Source organism: Rattus norvegicus, chromosome 4, assembly GCF_021556685.1.
Source record: "Rattus norvegicus strain SHRSP/BbbUtx chromosome 4, alternate assembly SHRSP_T2T, whole genome shotgun sequence".
Classification (NCBI taxonomy): domain Eukaryota; kingdom Metazoa; phylum Chordata; class Mammalia; order Rodentia; family Muridae; genus Rattus; species Rattus norvegicus.
The window spans coordinates 159412892-159432439 of NC_141537.1; the positions used below are offsets into that span (position 1 = coordinate 159412892).

General features: G+C 47.4%; 1 protein-coding gene and 1 long non-coding RNA gene across 5 annotated transcripts; one reads left to right on the plus strand and one right to left on the minus strand.

Annotated features, from left to right (window-relative positions):
• Positions 1–904: 904 nt before the first annotated feature.
• C1rl (complement C1r subcomponent like) lies at positions 905–17602 on the plus strand. Of its 4 annotated transcripts, none has more exons than XM_087658426.1 (6): positions 905–1022; positions 1585–2041; positions 12406–12592; positions 13976–14083; positions 14178–14252; positions 15404–17602. In XM_087658426.1, exons 3-6 carry the CDS (start codon positions 12481–12483, stop codon positions 16189–16191), a joined length of 1083 nt encoding a protein of 360 aa, XP_087514552.1. In that variant the 5' UTR covers positions 905–1022; positions 1585–2041; positions 12406–12480; the 3' UTR covers positions 16192–17602.
• LOC120102383 (uncharacterized) lies at positions 11639–14181 on the minus strand. The gene is made up of 3 exons (XR_015686990.1): positions 14096–14181; positions 12703–12851; positions 11639–11841 (listed from the first exon to the last, which is right to left on the minus strand). It is a non-coding gene; the product is annotated as an uncharacterized LOC120102383 (long non-coding RNA).
• Positions 17603–19548: the final 1946 nt, after the last annotated feature.

Below are 19548 nucleotides of genomic sequence, written 5' to 3' on the forward strand. Positions count from 1 at the left end.
TGAGGAGTCTCCAGATGTTGTGGTAGGGATTGAAATGACTAAGTGCATGAACTCACCCACTCTTTTGTTTTTTAATTTTATTTATTTTATGTATGTGAGTACACTGTCACTGTCTTCAGACACACCAGAAGAGGGCATCCCATTACAGATGGTTCTGAGCCACCATGTAGTTGCTAGGAATTGAACTCAGGACCTCTGGAGGACCAGTCAGTGCTCTTAACCACTGAGCCATCTCTCCAGCCCCCGAACTAACCCATTCTTAACCAAGGAGGAGAGGAAAGGAAGGCTCAGGTTCTTGAGTCACAAACTTCAAGTTCTCCAAGAGGCAGACCGGTGCTGTAAATTATGGGGAAGGACAACTGAGCTCATTAAAGGCAGAAGAACAGTCTTAGGGAGCATCATACAAGCCACGATACAAACATATAGTAAATAATATTCCAGAAGAGCGGGTATGCAAGTCCTGTAATCTCAGCCCTATGGAGGCTAAGGTGGCAGGATTGCCATGTTTTGAGGCCCACTCTGGACTGCAGAGTGAGTTCTAAGACAGCCTGGGCTACAAAGTGAGACCCTGTTTTGAAAACACAACCAAGATCTAAGTGTGGTGGGACAGAGCTGTAATTCTAATGCTGGGGAGGAGGCAGAAACCACTATCAAGGTCGAGGCCAGCCCAGGTTTTGTAAGACTGTATTTTTAAAAAGAAGCACGAGTCAAAGATCATGTGTACATATGTGTATGTGTGTACACGCTCTGCCTCCAGCAGAGTTTTGAAGGTCTTTCGGTTCAATTACGGTGAGAGCTATTCCTGGGTCTGCCAGCAGGTGGCAGACCTGAACCCAGAGTCTCTTAACTCATTTCCAGTAACTTCTGCCTCTCCCCCAAAGGGCCTCCTTTAGCCCCACCTCCTACTCCCTGGCCTGGGCTACGCACCCTAGCCAGTTCCAGATGTCAGGGTCCAGAGGCCTGGTCCCAGAGCTGGAGAACAACCTATGGAGTTCTCCCAACACAAGCTGCGTGGGCAAGATGTGAGTTTGCACTGTAGAGGGTCCTGGAGAAAGCAAGGGTCTGGGAGAGAGGAAGGCATGACGACACAAGGTTACATAAGTACACCACACACACACACACACACACACACACACACACACACACACACACACACACACACACACACGGGGGTGGGAGGGAGGGTAAGACAGATGACCCAGAGGGAACTAACTGAATTTGCTTGCACTTGGTCTTTTCAGTGCTCTGAGCCAGGAATCATATTTCAATGCCCTTAACTTGTACTCCAGGATGGGGTTAGGAATGGCTGAGGCAGGAAGCTACCTGGGTTAAACTCACAAGGGGCAAAGGAGCCATAGCAATGTCTTCATAAAATAGAAACCCTCTAGTGTTGGAGATCGGGCTACAGAGGAATCTAGACAGGAACCCACACAGCCTCGAGTGAGGAAGGTGGTATTCTGAAGTGTCCAGCACTCGGCCGCTGACACAACTGTTGGGCCCTTACCGTCACTTGTCACCACACAGCATATACACAGCTTCTGGCAGAGCAGTATGACCTCACCCTGTCTCCCTACTCACACACAGGTGCTGGTTGCTCCTTTGGGGAATCCTCCATACTTGCCCCACACAGGCCTCTGTGCTTTTAGCCCAGCAGTTTCCTCAGCAACTGACATCCCCCGGATACCCAGAGCCATATATCAAAGGCCAGGAGAGCCATGCTGACATCGAGGCCCCGGAGGGGTTTGCCGTGAGACTGATCTTCCAGGACTTTGATCTGGAGCCGTCCCCAGGCTGTGAAGGCGACTCTGTCACCGTGAGCTGGGCAAGGGGGTGGAGAACTGAGGGGCTCTGGGGAGAGAGCCTCTCACGGGCGGTGGGCATAGCTCTGCTCTGAGTCACCCATGTAAAGAAGAGAGAAAGTGTCCAAGTCAGAGGTCCTGGGGCCTCAGAACACAGCATCCTACCCGCCCCCAGGACCCACCAAGCTCTGAGAGAAGGCTGCCGGGCAGAGCCTGAGTTTTAAGAGCTTACAAAGAGACAGGTAATTATTGCTGCTCTACAATCTTGTCCAAGGCCCAGGATCTCACCCTCTCTAGATCTCGTTGAGTGCCTGCTTTACCGAATTAGGAAACTGAATGTAATTCATGACGAATGCTCTCCCTCAGAAGTATCAAGTGAAAACCAAGTTCACCTGGGAAGAGAGGCCACAATATCACAGCAAGGGCATTATTCAAAATAGTGCTTTTAAGTCACAGTTTATGTTATCTTTTGAGTTAAATTTTATTTAAGATGTGCATATAATTTTTTTAAAGTCAGAATCTCAGCCAGATGTGTTGGTTCAAGCATGCTATACCAAAACCTAAAAGGCTAGGGCAAGAAGATAAGAAGTTCAGGGCCAGCCTGAGCTATATAGAACAAGTTCACAGCCAGCTTGGGCTACATTGACTCAAAAACAAAAAGTAAGTCACACAGGCTATCTTTGAACTCACAGTCCTCCTGCCTTCACCTTCTGAGTGCCTAGGTTATGAATCTTATAAACCTTAAAGACTTTTTAATTTTTTTTTCTAAAGGGCTAGGGATACAGTTCATTAGTAAAGTACTTGCCAAGACCCTAGATCCAGTTCCTTTTATGGAGGGAGATGGGAAAGGAAGACGAATTTGAAAAAAAAAAAAAAAGAAACAAACAAACAGAGAGCGCTCCGAAGATTGTAATGAGAATCTGTTGCTCAGCCAAGGGCAATCATTTACAGCTTAGCTGTCTCTTCTGGTGTTTACCGTCATACGGACAAATGACAGGCTTATTCTTCGATGCAGTTCTGAATATTTGTCTCATTTTCCTCTAAATTTCCAGCTATAGAGGGTGGGTGCTGGCTCCAGTTGTAAGACCTTCACCACCCATAGTCCCCCTCACTCATTCTCCCATTATCAATTTTAAAAAAACAATATTTATTATTTACAGTTAGGACTTGAAAACATTCTGAGCACATGGTATATGTTAGTTACGTTTATTTTCTTCAGCTCGTTGGCTTCCCAGGAGTCATTCTCCAACAATGGCTCCTTAGAAAGGATATGTTAAGTTCTAGACAGCCTAAGCGGCTTAGTTCGACCCTCACCACCAGCAGACAGTTTATCTGGGTATAATAATGTAGCTTTGAAATCATATTCTTCCAGAATGTTGATGACATTGTCTCCTATCTCTAGTGTTCTTTAAAAGTCCTAACATCCTCATTCTTCCATTTTCCTATTTAGGATTTCGTAAATATTTTCCTTATTCCAGCATTCTGAACTTTCATTTGATGTGCTATGATACAGATGGCTCTTTACTCATGGGGGACAGGGGTGGGAAGGTCTTTAAATCAAAATACTTTTTTTTTTTTTTTGGTTCTTTTTTTTCGGAGCTGGGGACCGAACCCAGGGCCTTGCGCTTCCTAGGTAAGCGCTCTACCACTGAGCTAAATCCCCAGCCCCTAAATCAAAATACTTTTAACTTAGTCCTTTAATTCTGAGAATGTTCTTGCGCGCACGTGCACGCGCACGTGTGTGTGTATGTGTGTGTGTATGTGTGTGTGTATGTGTGTGTGTGTGTGTGTGTGTGTGTGTGTGTGTGCGCGCGCGCGCGCGCGCACGCAAGTGCCAATGGAAGCCAGAAGAAGACATTGGATCACCTGAAGCTGTAGTTACAGGTGGTTGTGGGCCACCAATCTCTCCTGTGCTTTGGCAATCATATGTAATGGACTGGTTCTCTAGTTTAGCTCTCTGTTCTGTTCTGTTTTTCATCTCCTTGTCTCTTTGCTACACTTGCTAGTATTTTTCTTTGTCTTTCTTTTCTCTGATACCAGGAACTGACCCAGAACTCACACAAGCTGACACACATTCTTCGCTGAACTACACTTCTAGCCCCAATTTCTTCATATTTATTTTCAAATTTTTTGGTTGATGATTTCTTCATAAGGACTCATTCTTTCTAAATATGTGGTTCTTACCGTACATGTGCAACATCTACTTGTTCCCCTCTCGTGGGGATTAGTCTTGAGTGTTTCTTCTGCTTTCCGCATTATCGCTGTTTTGCCCAAGTCCCTTTCGTGCTTGCCTGTCTCCAACTCTGATCTGTATCTGAGAGACTTCCTTGCAACGTCTAAATAATGCTTGCCTGAGCGTTTGTATTTAAGATTGGAACACGAAGCTGCTGATTCAAAGTTCTACAGGAATGGCTAAAATCCGTCAAATGATGGGTTTGGAAACAGTACAACAGTGCCATAGGTTGGGTAATTTACAAACAACGGGACTTTATTTTGCTCATGGTCTGGAGACTGGGACACCCCGGAATATGGCTCTGGTGAGGAGAGAGCAGGCTTTGCTATCGTAACATGGTGGGATGGCAAGCAAGAGCACAAGAGTAAGGAAAAAATAGGCCTAAGATATCCTTTTCTCACGTCTGCAGTAACTAACCCACTCCCATAATAAAGGCACAAATAAATCAATTACCTCTCAAGATGCCCACCTCCTCGCACTGTCTCACAACTTCCTTTTCTTTCTTTTTTTCCTTCTCTATCTTTTTTGTTTTGCTCTGTTTTGTTTTCATTTGTTTGTTTGTTTGTTTTATTTCTCCAGACAGGGTTTCTCTGGGTAGCGCAGGCTGCCCTGGAACTAGCTCTGTAGACCAGGCTGGCCTCAAACTCAGAGATTCCTCTGTCTCTGCCTCCCGAGTGCTGAGATTAAAGGCATGTGCTGCCACCATCCCACACTGCAACTGAACTTCATGGAGGTTATAAATAGCTAGATCCTAGCAGACAGCATTAATAGGGTGATCTAGAGGTGTCTCGGGGACCTCCCAAAAGTGAGCGCGTATGCAGCTTTTGTTTGGGACAGTAAGTTTCCCCAGCAAGATCCCCTCTGGTTTTCTCCTCAGGGCTCCCTGCATTTAGGAAACAAGCTGGGACCAGGGATCAAGAAGTAGGATGCCTCTCAGTGATCAGTTGGTAGACGTTCACTTTATTCCTCTGGTTCGGGTGCTGGACTTTACCACCTCCGTCTGTCAGATGTAGCTAGGGACCTCAATCCAGGGTTTCTGGATTGAGTTCCCATCTTCTACCAAAGTGTGTCAGCAAGAACTGCCTGCTTGCATAGGGTAGAGACCTAAGATAAAGCACATTGAGGTCTTCCCACCCAGACTTCCCATCTGTTGGCCTCTTGTCAGCCTTTTCCCCTGAAAGATTCTTGGATCTGCTGAACCCTGAAACTTTGCACTGGTCAGTGGTGAGAACCCTCTGGCTGTAGGCTGGTTTCCACCTTTTCAGATTCAATTCTCCTCCTGCACACCTGCGTCCTGGCTTCCACTTGTTCGAAGTCGTCATTTCCTCTCACTCTTTCTGTCCTTAGCTGCTCATCTTTGAACTAGGAAGAGAGATAAGAGAGAATGCCCTTGCAAGCATGGGCCCTGCTGCTTGGGCCAGGCAATACTAGGGCTCTAAGCTAGAGCCTCTCCCATGCTAGGCAAGCACTCTGCCGCTGAACATAATCCTTATCCCCTAAAAACATGGATTCATGGGTTCTGATTTAACTGGCCACAGCCTTATTCATTTGGCCTGTGTCTGTTGAACACCTGCTATGGGCCCATTCTCTCTTTAGTCATGGACAGTTTTAATCCTAGGTTAACTCTCCCGACATCCTGTTTTGTTTTGTTTTGTTTTGTTTTGTTTTGTTTTGTTTTGTTTTTCAAGACAGGACTCCTCTGTTTATCCCTAGCTTTTCCTCAAACTCACAGAGATCCACCTGCCTCTGCCCTCCAAGTACTGGGACTAAAGATGTGCACCCCACAATTGGCCACTCTTCCCTTTTCATTGAAGAGTTCAAGTTCAAGGATGTGATTTCTCCTTCCTTTCTCCTTCCAGGGAAAGTCACACACACACACACACACACACACACACACACACACACACCCCACAGACACCACATAAACAGACACATACCACACACAGACACCACACACACATACACATACACACAGACACCACACAAACACACACACACAGACACACAGACACCACACACACATACACCACACAGACACCACATAAACATACATACACACACACACACACCACACACACACATACAGACACACATACCCCACACCACACACACACAGACACCACACAAACACACACACACAGACACACACACTCACACCACACACACACACACACACACACACACACACACACACAAAAGAAAAGAAAGTCCCAAGTCCCACAGAGAACAAACAAAATGGCCTGAGTTCAGATCCCCGAGACCCAGGCAAAAGCCAGGCATGGTGGCATGTTTCTGCAACCCCAGCGCTCGAGGGGCTGTAGCAGGGAAATGGTAAAGCCCAGGGGTTTACCGGCCAGTGGAAGGGTGAGTTCCAGGTTCAGGGAAAGACCCTGCTTCAAAAAATAAGGTGAAGAGAAATAAAGGAGGCAGTCCAGTGCCGACCTCTGTCCTCAGCACACGTATTCAGGAGTGGGTACACGTCCCATGCACACCTACATGTAGGCACACGCACACATAGGCAGAAAGAACAAAAACTGGAAGGAAGGAAGAAGGGAAGGGGAAATGGATAGGAAGGGAAGGAAAGGAATGAGGAGGGCAGGGGGAAGGGGAGAGAGAGTTCATGCTCAATCAACCCAGATGTCTCCTACATCAAGTGCTTTCTGCCTCTTAAATGTGAGAAGGTCCATTTGTTGATGTTGAAAAGTCTGGGCATGTCTGAGCAAAAAGTTTGCCGTGATTAAGAGATGGTTTCCTGCCAAGTTCTCGGTGAATGTGACCGTGGAGAGTCAGACTGGATGGTGTCGCAAAGAAACTTGGACTGTGTAGAGAATGGGAGAATGGAGAACTGGCAAGACGCCAGAAAAAGCCCAGCATGGGAGCTCAGCTGAGGGAGAAATTGTCATAAATTCAATGTTAGCCTGGGCTACATACTGAATTCCAAGCCAACCTGGGCTACATCGTGAAACTCTGCCTAAAATAAAACAAACCAATAATAATCCAGATGTGGTAGTATGCATCTGTAATCCCAGCCCTCAGAAGGCAGAGGTAAGAGGACCACAAGTCTGAGGCCAGTCTTACAGTGTCAAAGAAATAAAAGAGGAGGAAGGGAGAAGTTGGAAGAGAAGGACAAAAGGAAGTGGCTGCAGCAGGAGCACCATCCAAGAAATGTGGGTTAACACAAAAGTTTGAGGCTAGCCCAGGCTGTGTAGGGAGGTCCTATCTCCAAAAACCAAGGGCTGGAGTGTAACACTGGCCCGGAATCCACAAGGCCCTGGATCTCATCACAGACCCTAGCTGCACATGGAAAATGTTACTAAGTTAAGCACAGACATCCAGTCTCGACTACAGCCACATCGTGTGTACTTTGTCCTTGGATTCCCACACACTGAGGATTTCCTGAGCGAGGGGAATGGTACCATGAGGAAACTAGAAAGGGCATGAGGCCTTCACAGTGGGTCATGTTGCTTTAGAAAATGGTGGCTGCAGAAAATTACTCAGGAAAGTGGAAAGTGACAGCTTGGGACTTACTATGCATATACTCTGACTCAAAGCTGGGGCGCTAGAGGCACTGTGCTGTGCACTGTGGTGGGGTCTCCACCAGAGAAGACTACTCAGACACGGGTTTAAGCAAATAGACACTTTCTTAGCCAGCCCGCTATCACACTGGGTGTTCAGGATCCCAGTGTAGACCTGAGCCTTTCTCAGGATGAGTACAATGTATCTTAGGTTGGCGTAGTTCAATTAACAAGAGCAATTAGCCAGACACAGAACTGCAGAAACCAAGAAGCAAAACTTTAGAGACTTTCCCAGAACTATGGACTTTGATGGGTTCGGTCTTTGCTTTTGTTTGTGTGTGTGTGTGGGGGGGGGGGTCCTCTCTACAAGCTGAGTTTTACAGTCCGAATGGTCCTTCAATCGTGAGTCAGTTATGCTAAGGTCTAGGGACCTGGTTTTCGTGAATGGGTCAAGTCATGGGCTCACCATGCTATAAAGAGGTTCAGTTGCTCCCAAGAACCACTACACTAGTTTTGCCAAACTGGTACACAATGGCCTGTGCAGCTTAGGCTGCAGCGGCCCTCCTGTTAATTGAAGCAGAATAAGAATTAAAGGTCCAGCCAGGGCTGGTAACAATGTAGCTAGCCTGAAGGACCAACAGAACAGAGCCTGGTACCAATTGTGTCATTATATCTTCTTACTCCTAATCGATTAGCATAGAAACAACAGGTTTCTCTCAAAGCCATACATAGTCCACCTTATCCCATGAGACGTAAGTGTAAGTCTCTCTGTTTCTGTAGGAGGACAACTTTTTTGAGGGAATCTACTGTGGTTTTCATTCAGAAATAGAAACGTTTAATACCTCTGGGTCCGGATCAGCCTGGATCCATAGTTTTGGTTTTGGTTTTGGTTTTTATCTCCCGTGATAAGGGCTGATGTGTCTATGCCAGCTCCAACCAGGAGTACAGTGAGGACAGACACAGCATGTGCGGGACCCCAAAGGCCTGGGAACCTTGAGAGGCAGTTTAAATCTTTGCCTAGCATCTATTCCTGTGGCACTAAAGTCTGATTCCCCAGGTTTTCCCTGTTTCCCAAAGAACCAGAATCTTAAGGAATTTTCCAGGAAGCCTCTGTTTCACAACCTCAACTTTTGCAATGGAAACTCCCTTGCTCTTGGCAACTCAGGGGGGCCCACCACAGGGCGTGCATAAAATTGTAAACTCTTATCTCAAAAGCCAAACTCCCACATCTTTTTTTTTCAATAGCACCAAACCTTTAAATCGGACATCATGTCCAGATGAATGTGAGATGCTGGTGTGTAGTCACATTCTAATGCCTTCCCAGTATCTGTCTTCCTCAATTCCCAAGTACAGGCCTGAGGGCACTGGGAATTGGACATGACCCTGTCTGTATTCATATCAAATGTAAGATTCAGGAGGGGACAAAATGGGCAGGGGATAGAAGGGCCCCGGACCTGATGAAAACTTAATTTTAATGCTCCATCATTTGATCTTTCCCACTGGTGTCCTCCATCAACCTGCGGGTTCCAACTGTATTTTTTTTCATCCTCTATCTCCCCTTGGTTGTACAGGAGTCACAGGCAGCACTGGAGTGGGGTGTGTCATCAGAATATCAAGAGGCCCCACTTGTTTAGAGCCACTTGCCTGTCAGGCAGCTAGATCAACAACCCAGTTTCTCTTGCCTCAGGGAAGTTATCTTTTTGATGTCTTTGGCAGTGGAGGAGACCAACTCATAGGGGAAGCCAAATAGCCTTCATGAGGGCCACGATTTTCTCATTGTTTTTAAAGTCCTTCTCCCAGTGGTGAGAAACGTTCTTCCTCTACAGATCAAACCGTAGACACGCACTGTAGTAAAAGCATAGCAGCTGCCCATGTAGACAGTGAGGAACTTTCCTTTTCTCCATCTGAGAGCCTGGGTCAGATGGCTTAGTTCTGTTCTCTGGCCTGAGGTACCTGGTTTGGGCCTAAGTCATTTCAGTTAAAGCCATTACTAGAGCTCCCAGGTTCCTGGTCTTTTTTCATCTTGGGGCAGTAGATAAGTAACTATAGGTCGACATCAGGCAAGAACGTAGCAGGATGGATCGCGGTGTATTTCTCAAACTTGAACATGGTCCAGGAGTAGGCCTGGTACTGGGCCACACGGGCGTTAGACAGCTAGCATTCTGGTGTTCCTCAGAGGAGTGTCTCAACTGCATGGGATACTGTGAGTAGAAGATTCTGACCGAGAGTTAACTTTGTTTGTTTGTTTGTTTGTTTGTTTGTTTACTGGCACTAGCCTAGCAGTAGCCACCACAGCTCTTTTTGTTGTTAAACACTGTCTCAGTTAGGGTTTCCATGGCTGTGAAGAGACACCATGACCAAGGCAACTCTTACTAAGAAAAACATTTAAGTGGGGCTGTCTTACAGGTTCAGAGGTTCAGGGCATTGTCATCATGGCAGGAAGCATGGCAGTGTCCAGGCAGGCATGGCACGGGAGTGACTGAGAGTTCTACATCTTGTCCCAAAGGCAAACAGGAGAAAACTGTCTTCCAGTCAGCTAGGAGGAGGGTCTCAAGGTGACACACCCAAACAGTGACACATTTCCTTCAACAAGGTCACACCTACTAGTGTGCCACTCCCTGGGCCAAGTATATTCAAACCACCACAAACACCTTTTGAACTACATCCAGCAACTAGGACCAGTTTATTACTTTAATTTTTTAACTTTTTATAGCTTTTTTAATTAATATCTGGGGATGACTGAGTGAAAAAGGAAATCTTTTTTAGCAATTGTCTTTAATTCTTCTGAAAAGAACCTGACCAAAATTGATTAAAGTCTTCATGGTCTGTGTTGAGCAGAAAGGAAAGTCCATTCTGTACAAGCTGCTTTGTCTAGCAGTTATTCTCTTTGCCTAGCCCAGGAGCTGTTTTTCTCATTTTTTTTCAGAGAATGGTAGGTTCTGAGTTTTCCAATTATATGGATTATTGGTTGAAAATGAGGCATAAGTCATGAAAAAAGAAAGACTGGACTTTCTTTTTTTTTTTTCCCATTCCCTGGTACTGCATAGAGCAGGCAGGGACCTGGGGAAAAACACATACGGGGTGGGGAGTATTTCTCCTTCTGGGTCTGCATTCTGTTCAAATGGCAGGGAGCCCTGGATGAGAGAGGTCTGGTCCTCCCCACCTCAACTCAGGGACCAAACCAACCTAGACCATAGGCAGGAGTCACTCAACAAAACAAGCAAGCACTCTAGAGTGAGAGGCGGAGGGTTTTGTTTTTGTTTTTGTTTTTTGAGTTCTCTGGATGATCTGACAGAGGCAGACAGATTTGAGTCCCCAACAAGAGGCACAGTTCTTAAGCTGAGGGTGGAGGGTGTTTATGGAAAGTCTCACATCATAGTAAGCCACTGGTCAATACAGAGAAACAGAACTGGAAAATACATAGGAAGACAAACACACACACACACACATACACACACACACACACACACACACACACACACACACACACCCCACAGAGAGAGAGAGAGAGAGAGAGAGAGAGAGAGAGAGAGAGAGAGAGAGAGAGACTGAGAGACAGAGTTACAAAGAAGAGACAGGCAGACACAGAGAAAAACAGCAAGAGACAGGGACAGACAGAGGAAGGCAGAGAGAGACCCAGTTAAGAAGCCAGGGGGAGGGAACACCACACATGTATACACATGAACAGACAGAAGGACCAAGTGACATCTCTCTAGATCAGGGACGATATCCAACCTCTCCTATGTGTCCAAACAGAAGGTGCCTTAACCACACTTACCTCTGGAAGTGATCCATCAGGTGACTTTCTAATTTGTTTCCTTTTGGGGTGGAGGCATCAGACACCTCCAAAGTGTCCTTAGGCAGCCATTGATCAAAGGGGATCCTGGGGACCTAGGACATCTTAGACCGCACACTCCCTAGGAGCCCTTTGACCAATGCACTCTTCACTGCTTTAAGGGGACCTAAGTGAGACCCCTGGTGTCTTAATATATGGTTTCTGAGGATCTCTGTGGAACCTCCAGAAATGTTATGTTACCCACTGTCTTAGGTTTTTACTGCTGTTAACAGGCACCATGACCAAGGCGACTCTTATGAGGACAACATTTAATTGGGACTGGCTTACAGGCTCAGAGGTTCAGTCCATTATCATCAAGGAGGAAACATGGCATCGTCCAGACAGGCATGGTGCAGGAGGAGCTGAGAGTTCTACATCTTCATCTGAAGGCTGCTAGAAGACTGGCTCCCACGTGGTTAGGAGGAGGGTCTCGTTGCCCACCCCACAGTGGCACACTTCCTGCAACAAGGCCATACCTCCTAATAGTGCCACTCCCTGGGCCAAGCATATGCAAACCACTACACCCACCAAAAAAGACTATGCAGGCATGGGTTGAAGCCAATAGAAAGTCTTATTAGTCAGTCAGTGACTATCCTGGGTATCCAGAACCACAGTGTAGCCCTAAGCCTCTCTCAGGGTGAGCTTTTAAGCACACACACACACACACACACACACACACACACACACACACACACACACACACAATCCTGGGTTGACATACTTCAGTTGACAAGAACAGTTAGCCAGAAGCAGAACTATAGAAGTCAAAGAGCAAGGAGAGTACGTTTAAAGACTTCGCCAGCACTGTGGACTTAGACGGACTAGGCCTTTGTTTCTATTTGGCAGGTGGTGCCAACTACATTCTGAATTTTATGGCATGAATAGTACTTCTATCATGGCTTCAGTTATGCTAAGGTCTGGGGCCTATCAAGGTCTAGGGGTCTGTTACTGACATGACCTCGCACCCCATGGCCAATGGTACAAAGTTGCCCCACACTTCCTGTCCTCTCTTTCCTCTTTCAGATTTCAACCAGAGGAACAGATGCAACCCGGCTGTGTGGGCAGCAAGGTTCCTCTCTGGGGAGCCCTCCCAATCAAATGGAGTTTGTATCCTCCGGGAGGAGCCTTCGGCTGACCTTCCGGGCACACTCCTCCAAGAACAAAGTCACACACCTCCACAAAGGCTTCCTGGCTCTCTACCAAGCCATAGGTGAGGGTCCTTATTGAAGTTAGAACCTTTGTGACGCCCCCCCATCCCTGATCCCTGACCCCTTGAAAAGCCAAGTGGAAGATTGAGTGACAGGTGAGGACTGGGGATACCTGAACTGACTCTATCCTTGTCCCGCGGTGACCTTGATAGTGAGACAGCCATTGCTTGACTCCAGCTATTAATTCCAGGAAATTCGTGGCCCTGTAAAGCTTACAGGCCGAAGAGGAGAAAGCAGGAATCCAGGTTTGTAAGGGGAATTCTAAATTTTAAAATGGTGTGTCACTTTTTGAGAAAATAGTGTTTGCACATAATATCTTTTAAATTCAGGTGTGGAAAGTAAGACTTTCTCTGTTGTCTGGCCTTCATCACTGATCACAGTTCCCAGAAACAGCCCTGCTTTCAGTCTCCCAGAGATGGTCCACAGCCTTGAAGCGTCACAGCATCTGTGTGCTGTACCATGTACAGGATGCTCGGACGTTGCCAGAGTTTTTTAAGTTCAGGATGTCTTTTTTTAGACCTACTTATTCTTTAGATTGTTTTTTATTGTGTGTATGTGAGCGTTTTGCTTGCATGTATGTCTGTAGTGTGTGTGTGTGTGTGTGTGTGTGTGTGTGTGTGTGGTGTGTGTGTATGTGTGTGTATGTATGTGTGTGGTGTGTGTGTATGGTGTGTGTGTGAATGTGTGTGTGTGTGTGTGTGTGTGTGTGTGTGTGTGTGTGTGTGTGTGTGTGTAGCTCGTAGCTACAGAGGCCAGAAGAATGCATCAGATTACCTAAACTGCCATGTGGGTGCTGGGAACTGGACCCAGATCCTCTGGAAGAGTGGCTGAGCCACCTCTCCAACCCCAAATTCCATGTCACAAAGGTTACCCCTCATACATATGGTGGGCATTGAGTCCTTATGTCTTTAATAACACACACCGTATATGGTGAGCATTGATTGGCTATGTCTTTAATAACACACACCAATCTCTTGATGGCTGTAATGTATATGTGGTGAATTGGCCAGGGACCCTCTCTTGCCACCAACAATGTGGCTGTATATGTCCTTACAGGCACATCTCTGAGCGCAGGCATGAGAATGTTGTTAGGGCAAACTCTTAGAAATTTAAATGCTGGTTATAACACATCTGCACCTAACTTCTCTCTGAAGACGCCTTGCTAATTAGCGCTCCCACCAGCTACATCTGGAAAGGCCAGCTTCTCCACGGCTCACAGCTGCTTCCAAGCTCTTGGAGTCTTAAAAAACTCGATCAGTGAAAAAAAACGGTTTGGACTTGGCTAAGTTTTGTGCATTGGCCGTATAGACGTGACCAGGCATCCCCCAAGGTACCACCAGTTTGCAAGCCTCTGCGAGGCCCTCAGAACTTCGCTTTCCCTACAGCTGTGAGCCAACCCAGTGGGGACGCTGAGGCTGTCACCACACCTGGAGCCAACCCTCCCGAGATTCAGAACCACTGCCCAGGTCCCTATTATAAGGAAGAACAGACAGGTGAGGCCCAACCTGCTGAGTCCTTCTGAGTAGCCATCACATTGGGGAGCTGGACGCCCCCCAATCCTTTGCTGCCCCTCATTCTGCTCTGCAGGGACACTTAGCTGCCCATCCTCTCGGAAGTGGAAGGACAGACAGCGTGGAGAAGAGGTTCCTGAGTGTGTGCCGGGTGAGTAGCTCCCTGCCTGGTGCTGTTGTAGTGGTCAGATGCCAGCAGGGCTCGGCTGTCACTGGGAGGGCTGGGACACGGGGTGAAAGGAAGGCACTGGAACAGGAAAAGGGGGTGAAGGCAGAAGGCCCAGAAAATAAGAGGCAAGGAGCTCACCCCTCAGTCCTCAAAGGTCTCAGAGAGATGACTGGGGGAAGCTCTGTGGTAGACCACCTGCCTACCTGAGATACACAAGGTCTCGAGTTCAATCCCCAGCAACATACGCACGCACGCACATACATGCACCACCTCTCTCTCCACTCCCCCGTGACATTTCCACCACTAATCTACTTTCTACATCTATGGATTTGTCCATGCCGGACATTTCAGACAAATGGAACCATACATTATAGGATTTTCATGCCTGACTCCTCCCCTTAGAATAATGTTTTCAGGGTTATCCACGTTACAACAGCATTTCCTTTTGTGTGTTTTGTTTTGTTTAAGACGGTGTACTCACATACATACAATAAATAAATAAATAAATAAATAAATAAATAAATATTTTTTTAAAAAAAGAGTTAATGTTAAAAGGGGGAGGAGGAAGAACGGGACACTCTCATATACCCCAGGATAGCCTCAAGCTCCTTATGTAACCAAGGATGATCTTGAACTCCTGATTTTTTGCCTGTTTCCCAAATCCTGAGGTTGCAGCCATACACCAACATGCCTGTCAAAAACCCCTATTCTCAAATGAAAGCATTGTCGTCGTCCCCCCCCCCCCAACGAAATCTGATCCATGGAACACTGAAAGGTAGCCTGGGTTTGGGAGGGTGGGTGGCATGGGAGATGTTACAACTGAGGGAGTGACATAGAAAACAGAGCAAAAGGCACTCAAGACATACCACGGACCAGAGAGAGCCCCATCCGCGTTAAGAAATGGCTCAAAAATGTCTGAAGCAGCAGGAAGGAAGGCTCCAGTGTCCTGTCCCTTGCAGGATGTCTCCCACAGTGTCAGGATTGATTCTCTGCTCCCGTCAGTACTTACGATGTACAGGCTTGGAAGGTCCTGGCACTCTGCAGAGTCCCCACCTGAACAACACCACCTCACGGGGCTCTAGCCAATTCCCCCACAGTTGTTAATCGCTCTTCTCACCCCTTCTCTCTTGCAGTCTGTGGAAGACCAGTTGTCCCCATTGCCGAGAACCCAAACACTTTTGGTTCTTCCAGAGCCAAGCCTGGCAACTTCCCCTGGCAAGCCTTCACCAGTATCTATGGCCGTGGGGGCGGAGCCCTGCTGGGTGACAGATGGATCCTGACGGCTGCCCATACCATCTTCCCCAAGGATAGCATCTATCTCAGAAAGAACAAGACTGTGAATGTGTTTCTGGGTCACACAGACGTAGACGAGCTGCTGAAACTGGGGAACCATCCTGTCCGAAGGGTGGTGGTTCACCCAGACTACCGCCAAGAGGAGTCCCACAACTTTGATGGGGATATCGCCCTCCTGGAGCTTGAGCACAGGGTCCCTCTGGGGCCCAGTCTCCTCCCGGTCTGTCTGCCGGACAACGAGACCCTCTACCACAGCGGCCTGTGGGGTTACATCAGTGGGTTCGGTGTGGAGATGGGCTGGTTGACGACAAAGTTGAAATACTCAAAGCTGCCTGTAGCTCCCCGGGAGGCCTGTGAAGCCTGGCTCCGCCAGAGGCAGCGAACTGAGGTGTTTTCTGACAATATGTTCTGTGTCGGGGAAGAGATGCAGGTCAACAGTGTCTGCCAGGGAGACAGTGGCAGCGTCTACGTGGTGTGGGACGACCGTGCTCTTCGCTGGGTGGCCACGGGCATTGTATCCTGGGGCGTCGGGTGTGGCAAGGGGTACGGCTTCTACACCAAAGTGCTCAGCTACGTGGATTGGATTAAGGGGGTGATTGAATGTAAAGACCGATGCCCGGAGGCCTGAGCAGTGGCCCTCAAGAGGTCCCAGCTAAGAATGGGCAGGAGTGAGGATGCACTTGAAGCCAGGGGCCCCTATTTAAGTCATTGGCTCAGCAACCCATTGCCAAGAGAAAGCCCCGCCTCCTCGAGCTTACACCACCCCAAACGAGATGCAGTACCCGCTTCTCACCTCCTGCTCTCCTGGGCTTTATACCAGGGGAACCCTGCAAATGTATGCAACGTTTGCTTAGAACATCTTTCTGTTCGCAACAAGTCAGGACTTCCCTCTGTAGCCAGGATGGACACAAACTCAGGGCAATGTTCCTGCTTCGGCCTCCCAAACACTGGGGATTACAAGCATGTACACCTGGCATCATCACCATGTGTGTCGTTTTTAATTCCCCAGCCTCAGCTATGGACAGTTCCTTCTGTATTTACTCGTGGAATTGTGTTTCTGAGATATTCCAGAGACCCGTCCTTCAAATACGCAGAGCCACCAGCTTTGCCCCTTACCCCAGCTTCTACAGGAAATCTTAGCGATACTCCCTTTTCATTTCACATCTACCGTAAGTCAGGAGTCTCACCCAATCCTCCCTCCGCACTGGCAGAGGGTGTGTCATCTGTCATCCATGTCTCACAGCGAGGAACTGGAAGCTCCCAAAGATTCGGTGGCTTGCGGAAGTCCCACAGCTGAGCTTCATTGATTGAGGCTTCATTCCGCCCAGCACACTCTCAGGGATTCCTCTCAGTTGCCCTGGAGACCTACCTTAGCATCCCCCACCCCCCCACCCCACCCCCCACCCCCATTCCTACCCCCCACCCCCCCACCCCCACCACCCACCACCACCCCTACCCCCGTCCCCAGACTCGGTCCCTGGGAAGGCCTGTTTCACTGAAGACTGTACCACCAGCTCACACTTTCCTGCTGGCCCTCGTCACCAGGGCATCACAAGCCTGAGAAGATGAGCTCTTTAATTTGTACGGAAGATTTGGAATGATTTACACTAAAAGACAAAAATAAAAGAGTTCAGTGACAATAGACTGTGAATACCATAAAAAGAAAAAAAAAGAAGTACGTTAGTGTTGAGATGAAGGTTCTCTATTAGCAAAAGTTAAATTTATCTTTGAAAAAAAAAAAAAAAAAAAACAGCAGCATCCAAGCTAAGCACATAGTACACACTAAAATCCCAGTCACGTGGGAGGCTGAGGCAGAAGGATCATAAGTTCAAGGCCAGCTTTGATCTCATCTCAAAGTTAACAATAAATAAATAACAGTGTGGTGGTGGCTCAGGCCTTTAATCCCAACACTGGGGGAGGTTCAAGGCCAGCCTGGTCTACAGAGTCAGTTCCAGGACTTTCAAGGCTACACAAAGAAATTCTGTCTTGAAAATCAATCAATCAATCAATAAATAAATAAATAAATGGCAGAATATAAATATGGTTAAGTCTACTTTTTAAACCCTATGCACAATTCAAAAGACTGTTAAAAATAGTCAAGAGATTGGGAGAGACAGTTCAGAGGTTAAGAAGTCTCTGGAATGGAACCACAAGAAAAAAATGGCAGCTCACAAATATCTGTAACTCCAGTTCTGGAGTTTCCAACACCCTCTCTGGCCTCCACAGACACTGCATGCACAGGTACACACACATACATCCAGGCAAAACACTTTTATACATAAAATACAAATAAATAAATTCTTTTTAAAAATTAGGTTTCGGGGTTGGGGATTTAGCTCAGCGGTAGAGCGCTTGCCTAGCGAGCGCAAGGCCCTGGGTTCGGTCCCCAGCTCCGAAAAAAAGAAAAAAAAAAATTAGGTTTCAAGTAAAAGTATTCTAAAAATACTAGAGAGAAGTTATTTTAGGTGGAGTGATTTTGACTGATTTTTCTCTTATTTTCTACTGGATAAATCTTAAGTAATAAGCATATATTATTTTATTATTGAAATTCTCATTTTTATATTCTTATTGAAAAAACAAAAGACATATATTTGTCCAGATCTATGTAACTACTTTTATCTGTAGATGCAGATTTAAATTTTATCTGGATGTTTAGACAGAGTGGGAGTGGGGGTTGGACCTGAGGCAGTAAGGTCCAGGTTTCCTCTTCCTTCTGTCTTCTGATCTAGTCCATTTCCTGTCCCTCATCATCTTTCCTGACCTGTGACCAGGCCATGGATCTTACTGTGATAAAGTCTTAGACCAGCCCTGCCAACCTTCAAGTGTCTGCTCCAGAGCACAGATCTGCTGGGAAAACCTTCCAAACCTTGGTGGGTTTTGCATTTGTGCGTTGTCTGCTCTCCAACCTCGTTCCAAGATAACCGGTCACTGTCAAGTGGGAGTGCCCCACTTTGTGGATCTTTAAAGTTCACAGTCTGACCCCTAATACGAATAATCCCGTATGTGGACAAGTCAGGAGAGAGGGGCATGTAGAGGGATGGAAGGTTCCTCTAATAGGGAACACGTTACAGGAACTGGGAGGCCTGCTCTGCAGCCCAAGCCTCCACAGAACAAAGTGCCGTGAATTTTTTGGTGCTGTGAACAGAGGAGCAAAATTTTTAACCAGGACGCTATGTCCTTACGGACAGTCCAGCTGTCTGGAGAACCTGGTTTCCCTTCTAAGATCGAGTCACTCTCCCTCTGCAGCCACACCCTTCGCTTGAAGCGCTAAGTAATTGTATCCCTGAGGACTCGAGCTGACCAGATGTCCAGGAAAAGATGTTTGTTCCACTCTGCAGCTGCCCTATTTTCAATAAGACCTAAGTCCACCGGCGAGTCATAGTTCAGGGATGGAGGCGGGGGCTCAAAGCCTAGCCTTGCTTTAGGGTCCTGAGACATAGCAACTCACCCACACCCACGCCCGTTCACCGGGTCTTCCCGCCCCGTTGCCCTCCTCAACCCAGTTCTTCTGTCACCTCACCCTGTGCGTTTAAAGCCTAGCCATTGACTCCTGCACCGCGGCTTCCAGGGGAATGATTGCGAGAATGGGGCCAATAGGAAAATATAGCCCTTAAGGTCCTCCGCAGCCTGCGACGCCTGTGGCGAGGAACCTCGAATAAAGTGCAACTAGTAGCCCCGGGAAAGTCTCCCAAAAAATGTTAATCCGATTAAGAGACAACTCCCCACGCCCCTGCCCCTTCCCCCAGAGTCTGGCCCTCCAAACCAAATCAAATGTTTCCTGGTCCCTAAAAGTTCAAATCCCATCTCCTCAGCCATTCCCCACGTAGACCACCAGATGGCACCAGCAAGCAACGGGGATTTCAAAACCAAAACTAAACTGGGAACTCAGATTTTTTTTTTGTTTATGCAAATGGTTCATTCCCTGCAACATTCCTCCGGGGATGGTCACCCCCTCCACTGCCACAGTCCTTCCCTCCCCTGCATG